The 15,119-nt window shown below is 43.2% G+C and overlaps 2 protein-coding genes across 3 annotated transcripts in view; both read left to right on the top strand.

Moving 5' to 3' along the window:
• The first annotated feature begins 818 nt into the window (after nucleotides 1-818).
• Nucleotides 819-12,878, top strand: SFT2D2 (SFT2 domain containing 2). The gene is made up of 8 exons (XM_080393708.1): nucleotides 819-1,638; nucleotides 2,885-2,971; nucleotides 3,294-3,379; nucleotides 4,458-4,539; nucleotides 6,615-6,650; nucleotides 6,755-6,810; nucleotides 7,579-7,608; nucleotides 8,288-12,878. The coding sequence occupies exons 1-8, from the start codon at nucleotides 1,576-1,578 to the stop codon at nucleotides 8,325-8,327; spliced, it is 480 nt and encodes a 159-aa protein (XP_080249834.1). The 5' UTR covers nucleotides 819-1,575; the 3' UTR covers nucleotides 8,328-12,878.
• The window catches only part of TBX19 (T-box transcription factor 19), a 31,235-nt gene continuing 20,611 nt past the window's right edge, over nucleotides 4,496-15,119 (top strand). For both annotated transcript variants that reach the window (XM_080393651.1, XM_080393650.1), the window contains exons 1-4: nucleotides 4,496-4,539; nucleotides 6,615-6,650; nucleotides 6,755-6,810; nucleotides 7,579-7,608. In XM_080393651.1, coding sequence (XP_080249777.1) covers nucleotides 6,808-6,810; nucleotides 7,579-7,608 — 33 coding nt within the window. In that variant the 5' untranslated portion in view covers nucleotides 4,496-4,539; nucleotides 6,615-6,650; nucleotides 6,755-6,807. The remainder of the gene's footprint in view (nucleotides 4,540-6,614; nucleotides 6,651-6,754; nucleotides 6,811-7,578; nucleotides 7,609-15,119) is intronic.

The raw sequence follows: 15,119 nt of genomic DNA, 5'->3' as shown, positions 1-15,119 counted from the left end.
GGGGGTGAAGAGAAGCCAGTCATGGCATTTCTTTTACTCTGAGCATATATTCTTTTAAACGCCTTAAAGGCTTACAAAAACACACTTTAAAGCTGGTAGTGATTGAGAGGAGAGCTGATGTAGTGCTAGCATGAACCTGTATCTGCATTCATTAATTACAGTTGTGATTTCAGTTTGGTCAGTGATGCTAATAACATTCAGTGATGCTAATAACATTGAGCTCCATTGGGCTAAAGTATAGTTGGGGGGGAACTGGCAGCATGGACACCTACGGTTGAGAAGGTGCTCTGCATGTTTAGCTTATACTGTGTATTTTATCTTATCCATCACACACACTGATCTGTGACCTGTTGATACAGTTGTCTTGAATGGACTTGAATCCTGACTCTATAGCTATGTGATACCCATCTGTTGTGGGTGCTCTGTGTTTCAGTAGAACGGGTGTTGGGGGAATCACAAGAGTGTGTTTAGGAAGTTACAGTTACTACAAAGTAAAACGTGGAGCACTTTGTGACTCTCTCACACCACACATTACCAAGAAGCAGCAGCATAAACCGGTACACCGTAAGCTCTCTGGTACAAATTTTCCACAGAGAAGTACCACTACGGATAACGTAACTTGAGGGGGAGGGAGTGGGGTGATTCTCCAGCTGTTTTGTGGCAAGTTTAACATGTGACAATTTATATTCTTTCCTGTATGTCGCTAAATAAAATGTACCAAACATTTTATAGTTCTGTTTTTATCTGAGCAAAATAAACTAAAATAACTGCTTGTGGTGCTGAATCGTGCATGCTACTAAGATGTTGGGTCCGTGTGCCTTTGCCTTTCACCAGATCACTCCAGCTAGTTAAGAAAATAAAGCGAGACCTTCTCAGAACAGGGAAAGAGCCCCAGTAGTGGAAGGAAAATGAAATACGTGTTATTATTTCTATGAGCTTCGTTATTGCCATGTAATGGATGCAAAACGGGTGGGAGGAGGTAGGATACAACTAGAGAAGTAAAACTGGCAGAGGGTGTGGACTTCATTGTCTGGAGAACAGCAGGACAGTTTGGATGTCAGCTGTCCAGTGCTCGGAAGGGTGAGCGATGGCAGACTTGGGGAAGGTTTGCTCTCTCTTAAAACACCCAAACCCATAAATTACTGTGGAGAGGCCAACCTCAGTTCGCCGGGCTGCTCTGTCCGGCCGCCACCCCTGCGGGAGGTTTGCGGCGCTGGGGCCGGTGCCCCCGCTCCCGGGAAGCGGCCGCGGGGCGGCTGGAGCACCCGGGGGTGGGGCATGGGCCCCGCTGCGCCCCGGGGCTGAGGGCGAGGGGCCGGCCGGCACAGCGCTGCCCCCCGCCCGCCCCCCCCCGGGGGACTCACCGCTCCTCAAGTCCCGGAGGCGGCGGGTCCCGGCCATCTCCGCGGGGGAGCGGCCCCGCCCGGCGGACTACAGCCCCCGGCAGCCTGCGCGCCGCCGCCGGCCCTCGCCTACCTGCCGGGCGCAGGTGCGTGCCGGGGCCCAGAGTTCCGGGGGCGGGGAGGAGCGGCCGGGCCGGGCGCGGGGCAGAGCCGCGGGGCCGGGCCCGGGGCCATGGACAAGCTGAAGCGGGTGCTGAGCGGCCGCGACGCGGAGGAGCCGAGCGGCCTGGCTGAGGTAACGCTCCGCTCGCCGTGCACTCCGCCTCCCTGCCGGGGCCCGGCCGGCGGGGGGGCCTGCGCCGCCCCTCAGCGCGGCTCGGCTCGGCGGCGGGACCGGCCTGTGCCGCCTCGGCCCGCCCTTGTGCCGCCGGGGCCCGGGCGAGCGCCGTCGGGTTCCGGCTGAGCCGCGCTCCCCACTTTCCGCCTGCAGCTAAAGGCCCCCGTGTCCGCCGGCCGGGGGGCCCTGGCTGCTGGGCGCGGAGCGGAGGAATCGCTTCACCTGTGCGCGAGCGAGCGGAGGGTCGTTATTCGGCAGCGCTGGGGGCGCGGGGATCGCTCCACCGAGGCATGCCCCCCCAGGGGACCTTTCAGCCCCCTCTTTATGCAAGTCACTCATGACTATTCATTAACTTTTCGGGGAATCATTTACATATTGTTTACAATTCCGGGAACTCCTTAGCGTATCTCGCACTTGCGTAATGTCCTTGAGGAGTGGTCGTCCGGGGGTCTTCAAGATGGAGATCATGAGTCTTCCTCTGATGAACTTTTTACCTTTTGTGTCTGCGCGGACTCTGTTTCTCGATAGACCGGTGACCATGATTTAAATTCCCTGTCCCGTTGTACAAACAACAACTTGGGACCAGATCTTTAAAGATAACAGAAATCTAAGGCCTGGGTAATTAGCACATTCTTTATGTCATCAATTCAAGAACGACCCCCTCAGGTCAGCATTGAGGGTCTCTGATTTAGTACATCCTAAAGTCAGCAATAAGGGTCTCCGGATGTTTTTCAGCCTTTAGACAAACACGAGCGCGGGCACGTTGGTTTTTTTAAATAAAACGTACGTAGTTCATTATTCAGCTCACTATGGGAGGGGGCGGCCGGGTCCCCGCGGGGGCTCGGGCCGGGAGGCGGCTTGGAGCCAGCCCGGGAAGCGGCGGCGCGGGAGTGGCAGGGGGGAGCCCCCCCCCCGACGCCCTCTACCCCCCGACCCCCTCTACTCCCCCCCCCCCCCCCCGAACAAGCAACCCCGCGACCCCCGCCGCCGGTGCTGGCGGGGGGGGGAGAGGCGGTCCGGCGGGGAGAGGGGGGTCTGGTCTTGTCCGGTCCGGCGGGGAGTGGGGGCTCTGGTCCGGCGGGGCAGGGCAGGCCCTGCGGGGGGGCACGGCTCGGTGTCCCGGGGACGAGTCACGGGCTGCCCGAGTGGCGAGAGCCGTTACTACATCGTTACTCGCCCTCTTTGTTTTCCTCCTCGTTTCTAGGTTATTGATGCGACTTCGTTAGGCTGGGGCACCCGAGTGAAAGGCTTCATTGCGTGTTTTGCAATAGGGTGCCTGTGCTCGCTCTTGGTAAGGACTTTTTTTGCCGTATTTCCATGATCTTTGAGCTTCAGTAATTACAGCCTTGCTGTATGCTGTTGCTTTATTTATTAATTAATTTTTGAGCCTCTGGGAAGGCATCTAACTCAGTTCGTTGGATGCGATGCAATGCACTAACTGCTAACAAGAATGCCAATAAATGCAATTTACTTTTGCGTGCATGTGATTCTGCAATTTGGGTTTAAGATTTCCTAAGATTTCTCTTGTGTTGCGACATTTCTTGCATATATGTCTTTTGCAATGTAAAAAAATATTAATTCTATTCCCCCCCACCCCGTTTGTTTCTTTCTAGGGTACTTGTCTGCTATGGGTACCAAAGAAAGGGCTGATACTCTTTGCAGTATTTTATACGCTGGGGAATATTGCGTCTATTGGGAGGTAACAATCTTTATATATTAGTTCCCTAATAAAGATGTGAAACTAAGGCACAGTGATAGGTGAAGCTGCATAAGTGGTACAAGCTGTTGCATTTGTGTGAGAAGGCTTGATGATGTAGATCATTCTCTTGTTGCTGAATATCAGCATTTCCCCAGAAGTGCCCTGAAACAGTAAAGAAACCTTTTATTTTGTTTATTGTTGTTAGTAATGCATTCAAGATAAAAGTTACTTTTTAGTAAAGAAGAATCAAACTCATGTTTTGAACATGGAAGTTTTTTGATTTTGTTGGTTCCCCCCCCCCCAAGATAAAAAAAAAATTGTTTGCCATTTTGTATTTTCTGTGTGTTTTGGTGAATATATTTGGGCAGGCTGGCTGTCAGGGCAGGTGTGTTTGATAAGCCGTCATGGCCATTCAGGGTGCTGAAACGTAGCCCCCTTAATTTTGTCAGAGGCATAAACTTCTGTGACTGAGGAAACTTAACAAGATGTCACAAAGCACAAAGAATGGAATTAGAAATACTATAGTGATGAGGCAGAAATATCACCTTAGGTAAAACTTTCACCTTGTTCATGCAGTATCAATCAGTAGGGCTCTAAATGAGGGCTGCAGATCTGCTAAGGGATCGGAGAATGGATCCAGGCCTGAAAACAGCCCTTTATGTAGAGGAATTTAGATGGGTGACCTGTCAATCCATGCAGAGCCGCTGTGGCTGGAGTTTTTCAAGAGCAGGTTAAAAAAGCACCTGTCAAGAATGATCTCATTGAAGCTGACCTTGAACCATGCTTCCGGCTTGACAGTTCTGCTCTGCTTATGTTAGTTGTAACTGAACAAGTGTGAATAAAATTATAGAATAAATACCTTACACAGGGAAAAGCAGGGATGGATTTTGTCTCGTATGTCCTGTTTCTTTGTTTCTTTTGTTACACAGCACTGATTACCCTAACAACATAGTGTACTGATGCCCCATATCACAGCGATTGAATAAAATACCCCCCCTTAATGAGGGACCTTAATTAGTTACACTTTTGCCTTTCTACTCTCTGTCTTAATCTTTTTTTTTTTTCCCCCCCTCCAAAGCACTCTTTTTCTTATGGGACCAATGCAACAGTTGAAAAGGATGTTTGAGCCTACACGTTTGATTGCTACTATTGTTATGCTAGTAAGTATCAAAGGAATCAGGCTGAACTCCTGCTAACCTGTACACTGTTCCCATTGTAAAGTCCTTTCATATACATTGATCTATGTCTCAGGGTGGGTAGGTGGGTGGGTGGTTTGGTTTGTTGGTTTGTTTTTTGGTTTTTTTCTCTTAAAACATCAAATATCCTGCACATCTGCTGTAGTGGAAAGGTATGTGTAGCACCAGAAAACCACTTTCCTATTATGAAAGACTGAGCTGGGGCCAGGTTGTTATGTTAAATCAGCATTAAGGGTCTGTGCCTGGTGTGTGAACCATGCACATGCTTTTTTAGGGTGCTTGAGGTCACAACATGATATGTACATGTTGCTTAAAAGGTGGGAAACTAGTTTTTTAAAAGTTGTACTACAGAAGTTTTTAGGCCTTCTATTTTGCATAATTTTGTCTTTTTTTATTCTATCTGATTTGCTTTAAAGAGCTGTGCAGGTATTTCTACCTCAATTTAAATAATCGTTCCCTGAGAAAGCGACTGGGAAATCTCTATGCCTTGGTCATCTTGCATTAAAAATACAGAAATCATCCCAGCTGGCTGATAGCTTCAGGTTTTGAAACTCATGTGACACAATGAAACTGCAAACTCAACATTCAACTGAAGTCAGCCCTTGGAATTATTTTTATTTTCAGAAGATAGGAATGGTAGCCAACCTTCTACTGGGTGGGTGTGGGAGTGTGTGTGAAAGTTGCTGCTAAGTTTCAGACTCTTCCTTGTTTAAAGTGCATGTGCTTTTTTGTCTCTTAGACTTCCCCATTGTCCCCTGGAGTCTAAAATCTGGAAGGTGGTTTAAGCTGCATGACACTGTCCTCCTCCTTTCAGTGTGAATGTCTTCAGAGTGTTTGCTTGGCATCAGCACTTCCTATTTTCTCTTTTAACTCACACAACTTTTAACTTAAAACAACCAGAGAGGCTGCAGGCAACTGATAAGAGCTTGAGAAACTGACTGTGTATCCTCACAGATCAGAAGCAAGCGAGAAGCCTCCTGCTTGGTGTGTTTGTTTTGTATGCGTTTAGGATGCCTGGAGTCAGGAGAATGCTTGGAATGTTGTTAACTGGAATAAAGCCAGTTGTTAGATGTATGATGTAGTATTTAGACCAATGTCCAGATCACCACCTTAACTAATGCAAAAACTACATTTAACTTCAGTAATCATGACTGAGGTGAGGTGTGTGATTTCTTTGGCAATGCATGTCTTGCTGTCTTGAATATGTAGTGCTAATTTGTTTATTTTTTTTTTTTACTCAAGCATTAAAACGTGCCTTATAATCTCTAGTGGCACAGTGTTACATGTGTATCAAAAGGCTGTTAGATGTTGATGAAGGAAGACCCAAGTATCAGCATCAGTTGTAGCTAAATGAGCTGTTGTGTCTTAAATTGAACACAAAAACTTAAAAGGAGGCTCCTGTTAAAACATAAAATAATCCAAAATTGCCTTGTACCTCCAGAGATTTTAACGGTAGTAAATACAGAGTGCAACTCTGAAGAAAAGAAAAAGTGCTGGTTTAAATGGTTGTGCTGGACTTTATATTAAACAGGAGAGCTACTAAGCAATAGCTGAAAGTTCTTGAAAGTGAATTGTAGTTTTAATTAATAAGAATTAAATAAAGAAATAACTTCAACCCCATGGTAACCTTGAGAATCAACAGGAAATATGGCTTGTACAGAAGCAGAAAGACTAAAGTTGTAACTGAAAGATCTTACTTGCAAAATGATGAACTGTGGTATATACCTGTGACACCAAGAAGTGTGTGGGATGAAGCAGGGACCTGCTGATGTTGCAAAAGAGCTGTAGGAACCTCTTCCCCTTGGTCTTTTGCGGCTGTAAAATTATTTCCTGTAGATATTGGGCTGATACTTCTTATTGCTTTAATTCAGGAATGTAATAGTGAGAGCATTTTAAATAAGGGACATTCTTATGCAGGGTTGGATACATCTATGAAATTACGTAATCTGTCTGTGTGAAGGAACTCATTATAGTGTTGCAATATCTATAAAAACTGGAGTTGTTTCTGTGTTTAATATATATTGTTTGTTTTCTTCTAGTTGTGTCTCATACTAACACTGTGTGCTGCTTTCTGGGTGAGTATGTGTGTCCTGTATGTATATATAACTGGGCTGTATTTTGAAAATAAGATTCTTACAATGTTTTCTCTGTCTGCTGGGTTTCTTCTCCCCTCCTTCAGTGGGGTAAAGGACTTGCGCTCCTCTTCTGCATCTTACAGTTTTTTGCCTTGGCATGGTAAGTGATTTCCTCCCTGCACACTCCCATTGCCTATCACACCTAACATCAGCAGCTGAATTTTGAGTGGATTTTGACCTTGCATGAGTTAGAGGGAAGAAGAATTTGTACCCCACCGTTCCCCTAGATGCAAGACAATGCATCAGTGAGGAGCTGACTTACTCCTGCGTCTTGGTCTCTCAGACCATCCCTCTAGAGATGGAGCTCAGGGCTCCATTTCCGGGGGAAGCTCCTCTGAACATGTTTAATTTCTGTGAGCTTCAAGTAAAACTACTTTTTTTTTCTTTCCATTATAAATCAATTTGTTGCTTACTGTCTAGTATTCCTCTTCTGCAGTTTGTCTTATTCAAAGACTCAGATATGCTAATCAAATCAACTGTCAGTGTTCTTTAAGTTAACATATGCTCTGTGTAATGTTGCAGCAGCATGGAAACTGGTATGAATATCTAGCCAGCACTCAAGACTAATCTTACCTGCCTGTAGGTGTTGAAGCATGAAAAATATATCAATATATCGGGTGCAGGAGAACTGTGTTAGAATGCTTCTACAACATGCCCCCCCCCTCCCCGTTTTGCTATAGTGTTTCACAGCCCAGCTGGGCTAAGATGACTTGCAAGGATACTCGTTCCTGTTGCTCACAACCTCAGAGCTTCATTTTAGTTGTGTATCTTGCAGTTTCCTGTTTAGAGCGTCAGAGGAGTTGTTCTTCTTGTTTGTGACTAATAAAATCTGACATGAATAGTAACTTTAAAAATCTTTTCTTCTTAGGTACAGCATTTCCTTCATACCGTTTGCAAGGTAAGCTTCCCTACTCCCTTACTTTTTTGTCATCTTGAGCTTTAATGATACAGAAGATTAGCTTATAGAAGCATTGTAGTGTATTGCTTTAAAAGTTTTTCCATGGTGGTTTCTTAGGGGGAGGAAATACATGTAGTTAAATCTGAACATGAAACTAAGCACATTCTCTAGTGGGAGAACACAAATGTAACAAAATGTGAGGGCTTCCCATAAAAATATGTAACCGTGCTGACCATGTGCTAAACTTGAGGCTTACCTTTGGATGTCTAAATGTTGGTCCAAAATGCTACTAGGCAAGTGTACCTTTTTTCTATTTTTTACACCTTCTGTGTACCTCATTTTTTCCCTGTTCTCCCCCCTGAGCACTGTTACGTGTTTGAGCACGCAGTTCTCTCCCCTGCTCCATCACGCCCACCCTTCATTGCACTGCCTCAACACAGGCTGACAGGTGTCATTTCTGCTGCAGTTGGGCAGGTGGACGGTGAGCAGATCCACTTGTCTCTAATGCATTCATGTAGTCATGTGAATTATGTAAGCACAATTAATACAGGGTCAGCTGATCTTTCAAGTCCTCAGTGTCGATGTGACAGCAGCATGGAATGAGTCTCATCAAGCAGCATAACTGAGGTGACTCTCTGTGTTGGTTTGTTTTTTTTTTATCTCTTTCTCCTGCCTGTAGGGATGCTGTGAAGAAATGTGTTTCAGTCTGCCTGTCCTGAGAGGAATACTGGATGCTTCACAAAGTTCTAGGAAGTATAGTAGAGCTACGTTAAGATCACTGTGCGTGTATTTTTCCTACTTCTGTCTCCAACATGTGCCTTTCAGCTTGTTTAGAAGCCCCTTGTGTTAAATCCAGTGTGTGCAATTGCTTGGTTTTGTAAGCAATGGTGTCTGTAGGACAGGGTGCTCGTGGTCAAATGAAGTTCAATCTGGCAGAAAAACTAGGTGGAGATCCAGAATCTGTTATGATAATTCTTTATATAAAGTCATGTATTTGTTTGGTTTTGCAAAAGTAACATAGTAATACATGAAGCTTGTAAACTGGAGATCTCTACTCTGATGGGACTATGCCAGTCTAGAGGATTTCTTTTTTCAAGAAAAAAAATCAGTTGGCAACTGATTTGTTACTGACAACTTGTTTTTTGTTTTCAAATAGCCTTATGTCACTTAATCTTTGCACTGTTTACCTTGGATAATGGAATACTGGTATTCTTTTCATGCCTCTTGAAAAATTTTAGGTTTACTTCAAAAAACTTTAATTCTAAATGAAAAGACTATTTTGGAGTAAGTATGAAATGTTTGCATCTTTAATGAAATATTTACTTTTCAGTTTAGACTGGTGGTGTTTCCTTAAAATACATGAAAAGGACATTTTCATCTATAATAACTTACTCCTGTAGGAAAAGCACTTGCAAAATAAGGTTGATAGAATCTTTTAGCTGTCAGGAACCTGAATTCTTTGCCTTGCCTGCAGCTAAAGGTAATACATAAAAGGCAGAAAACTGAAATTTTTCACATGATGCAGGGTGCTTCCCTTCTTTCCCAGCTGCAGCGTAGGGGCCATGCAAAGCTGAGGGCCTGATAGGTAAGCAACGACAGAATTTATGTATGTCCTTTCCCACAGGACGAACTCTGATAAGGTGAAAGCAGGCTATTGTTTAAGCAGTCTGGGCCAAGGAGAAGATGTTTTCTTCTTACCTTATTTACAAGTTAGAACTACAACATTTCTTCTTTTTTGTAAGTGGGATCAGTTTTGTGTCTCCTAAAGCTCTTGCATACACTAGTGAAGAACAACTGTTTTGAGGAGAAAGTACAATTTTCTGTTGCCTGTCTTATCAAAGAAAGCGTGTATCAGTCTAGCTGCCAGCTCAAAACAAATGCTGAACGTCGGTATCCAAATTCCAAGGCTACTCTATATTCTGTTCATATTCTGAGACATGTATAATCATTTACTCCCAAACCATTGCTGCGGTTAGTTGTTTATAAGCACAGGTTCCCGCTTCTGCGGGGTGAGATACTGTTTGACTGCTTTCACCTTTCCTCTTACCAACTGTCTTGCTGGAGGCAGTGTCTATGAAGGTGATTATCCAACATGAACTGAAGTCTCTCTTCCTCCATCTACCAGGAGTTTAGCCAGGTAACAGCGTTCTGTTTGCATGGCAAACATATCCCTGACTTGTACTACAAAGATTTCAATGTAGGAAAGACCTAGATGTACTTGGCAATAAAACATAAACCCACAGTGAAGCCAAGTAATTCTATGGTTTCCAGAAAGTTACTAGAAACTGAGCTAATTCAAAATCTTAAACTTAAGTGTCCTTCTGATAATTTATAAAGCACAGTACCATCCTTCTGTTAGGATCCTCTCAAAAAAAAAAAAAAAAAAAAAAAAAAAAACAAACAAACAAAACCCAAAACACCAACCTTTTGAGGATGGTATGAAAGGGAAATTTCACCAGGCGTTCAGTGGATTCCAGCTGGCTAGAGTTCCTGTTACAAAGGCATCTGAATGGAAAATGCTGCCTTGAAAATATGGCACTGATGTTGGGATGAATCCATTACACAGGATGATCAAATGCAGTTCCTGGTGCTTTTTTCTTTTCCTGCTAGAATTTGGAAATTAGTGTTGAATAACTAGGTTGACTATTACTTTCCTTGAAGGATTGTTAAATGCCCAAGAGAGACTGGGAATTACAGAATACTGCTACTTCTTTCCTCTGACTGACCTAAGTATCTAAACTGATGTGTGTCTTTTATCAGGGAGAAGGTTCAAACCTAATTTACATCTGTCAAAGGACCTGTGTTAGTCTTTTATTAGGACTTTGATGATGTTTACAGAATTTGAGGGCAATTTAAATGCAACCCTAATGCCTTCTGCATTCCAATATTTAGTTTTAACATACTTGGCTGTTCCTGGAAAACACTAGAAGTATAGCATACATTCCTCCTTTCCCTTTCCAGGAAGTTATGTTAACTTGGATCATCATTCCAGGCTCATCAGCAGTCAACATAATGGAATTTGACTTTGTTCTTTTTTTTGAATACTTCAGATTAGGAGTAAAAATCTTTTGCTTCTTCCTTGACTGGCTTCTGAAGGACTGCGGCACCCTGACTCTCTAGCAGTTCCTCTAGAACACCAGAAGTGGGTATGCTGAATATTAGTTTTTCAACTTGCATACTAGCTAACTGGAACATCTTAGCTGACTGTTGTGAGCACAGCCACTTGGAAGTAAGAAATTTAGGAAGCTACCAATATATAGTGGGTAACCTTAGATGGATTATTTTTTTTCCTTACTCCCCCTCCTTTTCCAACTCCACAGCTTTTTATTCAGTAAGAGAGAAGAACAAATCTTCATTTGACTGTATAGCACGTGAGGCTCAGCAGTTGTGCCATTAAAGAAAGGGAATCCAAGGAGAGGTGGCAAAGACACAAGGACTGCCAGAGTGTAATTAGGGCTTATGTTGCCCTTTGGTGTTGCATTCTGTTCCTGTGAAGGTCAGACAGGAGGAGAGACTCACTGTATTCTTGCCAATATGTGAAACATACTCAGGGTTTATCATTTCGTCTACAAGCAGTTTTGATTTAAAATAACTCTTCTTTATCACAACAAAACTCTTCAGATTCTTAGTCGCTTATAAGTAGTTATGTTCAAGCTGATGCCAAGTTTAGCAGCAAAAGATTTTCCCACTTTGTTAAAATACTTTATATGATTTTGCATAATCGGGGAGTAAACCTCTTGTGACCAGTTCCAATCTGAATTAGATTACACCATCATACCTTTTTTTCATCATTCATACTACTTTATGTTAAGTTTTGTTACCATCAGCTTTGGTCATCTGCTCAGCAGGAAGCGTGGTGGGCATTTTTGAAGCCCTCTCTAGCTTTCTATCTTAGTGTCCTTCAAGGCAGGAATGTTTGTTGTGTGTGCTGTACTGCAAATAGAGATGTTTGTGTTTTAAATAGCAAAGCTCCTTCCTTCCCAAAGTCCTTGCTCTGTTGCCTACGGCACTTAACTCAAGGTTGACTTTCCTAAAGAAACTTGCATGATGTTGGATGCGCATCTCGGTAGGCTTTGATGTTCTTCCAGAAAGTGTTTTTTGCCCAGCCTCACTGTTGGTCAACTTGCCTATCCACTTTTTTTACTTTTTGCAGTACAGATAACATAACCTTAACCAAGCAGCCCTAGCATACAGTTCTAGCATGAAATGTGCATATCTGGGATCAGTTGACTTTCCAGATACAGTAGAAATGGAAGTAAGGAGGGTGGTAGTCATGTGTTCCCAAAGTACTGAGATTCTACACATAAAAATGTGGGATTTCTTCTTCATTACTTCAAAGATTTGCTGTTTCATGCAATGAAGTCCATTGTGAATACTGGTGCTATCTGAGATGGTTCCACAGGGATGATGTGAACAATTTCCTCTTGTTTAGTATTTACAGTAATGAGATTGTTCATGAACTGTTACAAAAACCAAGGAAGAAATTTCTGCACCAAGTTGAAATTCTTCTAAGAAATTGTTTTTTAAAAAAGGAAGTGGTGTAAGCTTTGTGTGTGAATAAATACGCAAGTTTGGGGGAGGATAGGGACCCTGCTATGGGATGGCTTCCAGCTAGGTGTAAGATGGCAGGCTTGAATCGATCATGATTTGTGGGTAGATTGCAGCTGGCGTGCAATGCATTTGGAGGCTCATGGCACTGTTGCTTACATGTGGTCTGAAACTCATGTTCTGGGAATTGCCTTGTGGAGTAGTGCGGGCACTTGAAGCTCATCCCCTTTTGCTATGTGCTATGAGATGGAAAGAGCCTCCGAGTCTGAGAATGGTTCTTGCTTAGTTTTGGTACTTAGTCACATTAAGGGAAGTAAGATCACTGTTGCTATTGTAAAGTGAGGAGGATGATGACATTGAAACACGCTTGTCTTATATACTGATGTTTAACAACCATAGCAAATACTGACCATGTAAGACAGAAAGCACAGAAATGGTATATTTTTCTTAAAACCACGTGCCTCACTGTAATGGGACCACTATATTTTTTTAACAGCTGTGGACTTGTTTTGTAAAACAAAACCCAAACTCTCAGAAATTCTCCACAATGTTTTCTACTGTTACTGATTCTATTTGCTGTTGTGCTTTTTGTATGTTTTTACACTGTTTTCTACTTTGACAAACATCTTTTTTCCTAACTTCCAACTTTCTCTGTAATTAAGTGAAATATTAAAAGTGCTGGTTTTTTTTTCTTCAATAAAGTTGTCATTGCATTAAATTAATTGCTGTTATGGTTAATACGGAGTTTTTAATAATGCTGGAATTGCTGTGGGTTGTTTTGTTCAAAAAAAAAAAAAAAAAAAGTTACTGTCTTGTCCTCACTTCCTTTGCTGTCTATACAGGTACTGCGAATTTGTCACCACTGCTGTGCAGCTGTTTCACCCACCATCTTCTCTAGCTCAATCAAATTCTTATTGTTCGTTGTGTGCGCCCAGACAACTGGTTTGCCCAATTAGAGTTGTGAAGGTGGGGGTGATAATTTTATTACTAGTTATTTATTTACTTCAAGAGTCAGCCTAGATGTGCCAGCAAAGTAGTGGCTTAGTCCATGCTACAGCACAAATAATTCCTGATACTGTTCTGTCAGCAAAGACTGGAATTAAGAAGCCACATGATCTGGCTCTGTTTGTCGAATACACTCTGAATACTGATGTACACTGGAAGTAAAAAGCCAACTATTTATGAATGTGTGTTTGTTTTGCCAATTGACGGGGTCAATAGATAGCACACAGACACCAATAAAGAAAATAACCTTAGTTTACTGTTTGTTTCAAATTAATACAGAAAATAAGGCATTAGCTTACAATACCCTGATTCAAGCAATGAAACAGATAAGCAAGGTAATGCACCTAATCATTACTACTTAAGGTTAGCAGTCGTGATTAAGAAAGGTACATCACCAATTGCCCTAACATGTTACCATCATCCAGGTCTGCGGTCAGTAGGGAGCCCCTGTTGCAGTGAGGATTTGGAGAGCCAGTCCCGTGCAGGACGTCCCCGCGTAGGGGAGGTCTCCAAAGTCACTGTGAGAGGGTCCAGCTTTTACACTGTTGAATAAACTTACGTAATTTCAAATGCAAAACCATCTGGTTTCACTCTTCTTCTCTCAGGTTCCCCCACAGCCTGGCCAGGGCTCAGGGAGGAACCGAGGGATTTTCCTTCATCTGCTGGGTTTTAACCTCCTGGTTCCAAACAAGGCCAAACAGCTGGTTCGTGGCCTCGACCACCTGCCTCTAAGCAAGGAAGGATGCACTGTATCTTCGTTAATGATTATATTTTCCCTAAGCTATGTCTTTCGCAAATGACCATGGGTATTTTGCTGGTGATTGGATACTAAGCATATATAATGTTCGGTTGGCAGGTTCATCTAGAGGTCAACTTTATCTCAGGGCCTGTTGCTCAGGCCTCAAGTACTTCAGCGTTAAAATTAGATATCGGGGCAATGATTTTAATGTTCTTGGGGGGGAGGGTTAAACTTTTAGAAAGCACATCTATCGAAGTTTGTGCCTAATACACATCCAAATGCTTGCTGTGGTTTTAATGTCCATGGGCAGTGTAACAGGGCTGTTCAGAACACATTAAACTGCCTTCCGAGTGACAGGGCAAACCAAAGCAGTTGCATTTTTTGCGAGGGTGGTGGCTAGAGTTGTGTGCTGTGGGAGGCTGTATTCAGTTTTTAAGTACATTTTTTTTGGGGGGGTGAGATTGTTCTAAGCAAGCCCTGTCTCAAAGCTGACTAACCTGAAACCTGTCTTACAGAAAACTCCAAAGTTTTATTTGAAATAGAAGCAGCAACCTGTCTTCCTGTAATATAGAAACCTAGGGGGTTGTATTTTGTCTTTTTGAAAAGGTTAGTTTCCAAGGACTGTCAGGAGAGGTTGATCTATCTATTTCATATCAAGACAGCTGTGAATCTGAGTCCTAAAGGGCAATAAATCCTTTCCATACTTAATAGCTTAGAAAGAGCTGTTTTACTTGGCCTAGTTCAACCTCCTGCAAAACAACAAAGCTGTTGAATTTTGCCACATCATTCTTATGCTGAGGTCTTAATACCTGAATGATTGGAAAAAAAAAAAAAAAAGTCTTCATCTGAAATCTCTAAAGTATGAATGATCAGCTGCCTTCTAGGGAAAGTGTATTCTGTGGGTGACTTTGCTCCTTAGAAATCCTCTGGAAGGGGTTTATCAGTTGCATTACAGCATCTGGTCCTTGAATCCCATTTATAGATACTGGGGCAGAGTCATCCTCACCACATGCAAATTCAGTGACGAGACTCTTGGAAGGCTGCTGTACGCCTAATGTCTGCCCCTTTCCCTTCTCCTACAAGGTCCGATTTGCAAGAGGGGGTATTTGCAAGAGGAGGCACAAAGTTCAAATTTGGGGGTTGATATTTATTTCCTTCCCTTACTTGTACCTTTCCGACTGAGCTCAGTCTTGGTTGCGTTATCGGTGGGGGTGCAGGC

The sequence above is a fragment of the Falco punctatus genome, assembly GCF_963210335.1.
Source record: "Falco punctatus genome assembly, chromosome: 6".
Taxonomy (NCBI): Eukaryota; Metazoa; Chordata; class Aves; order Falconiformes; family Falconidae; genus Falco; species Falco punctatus.
Note: the sequence above shows the minus strand (reverse complement) of the source record. Positions and strands in the feature narration are given on the sequence as shown.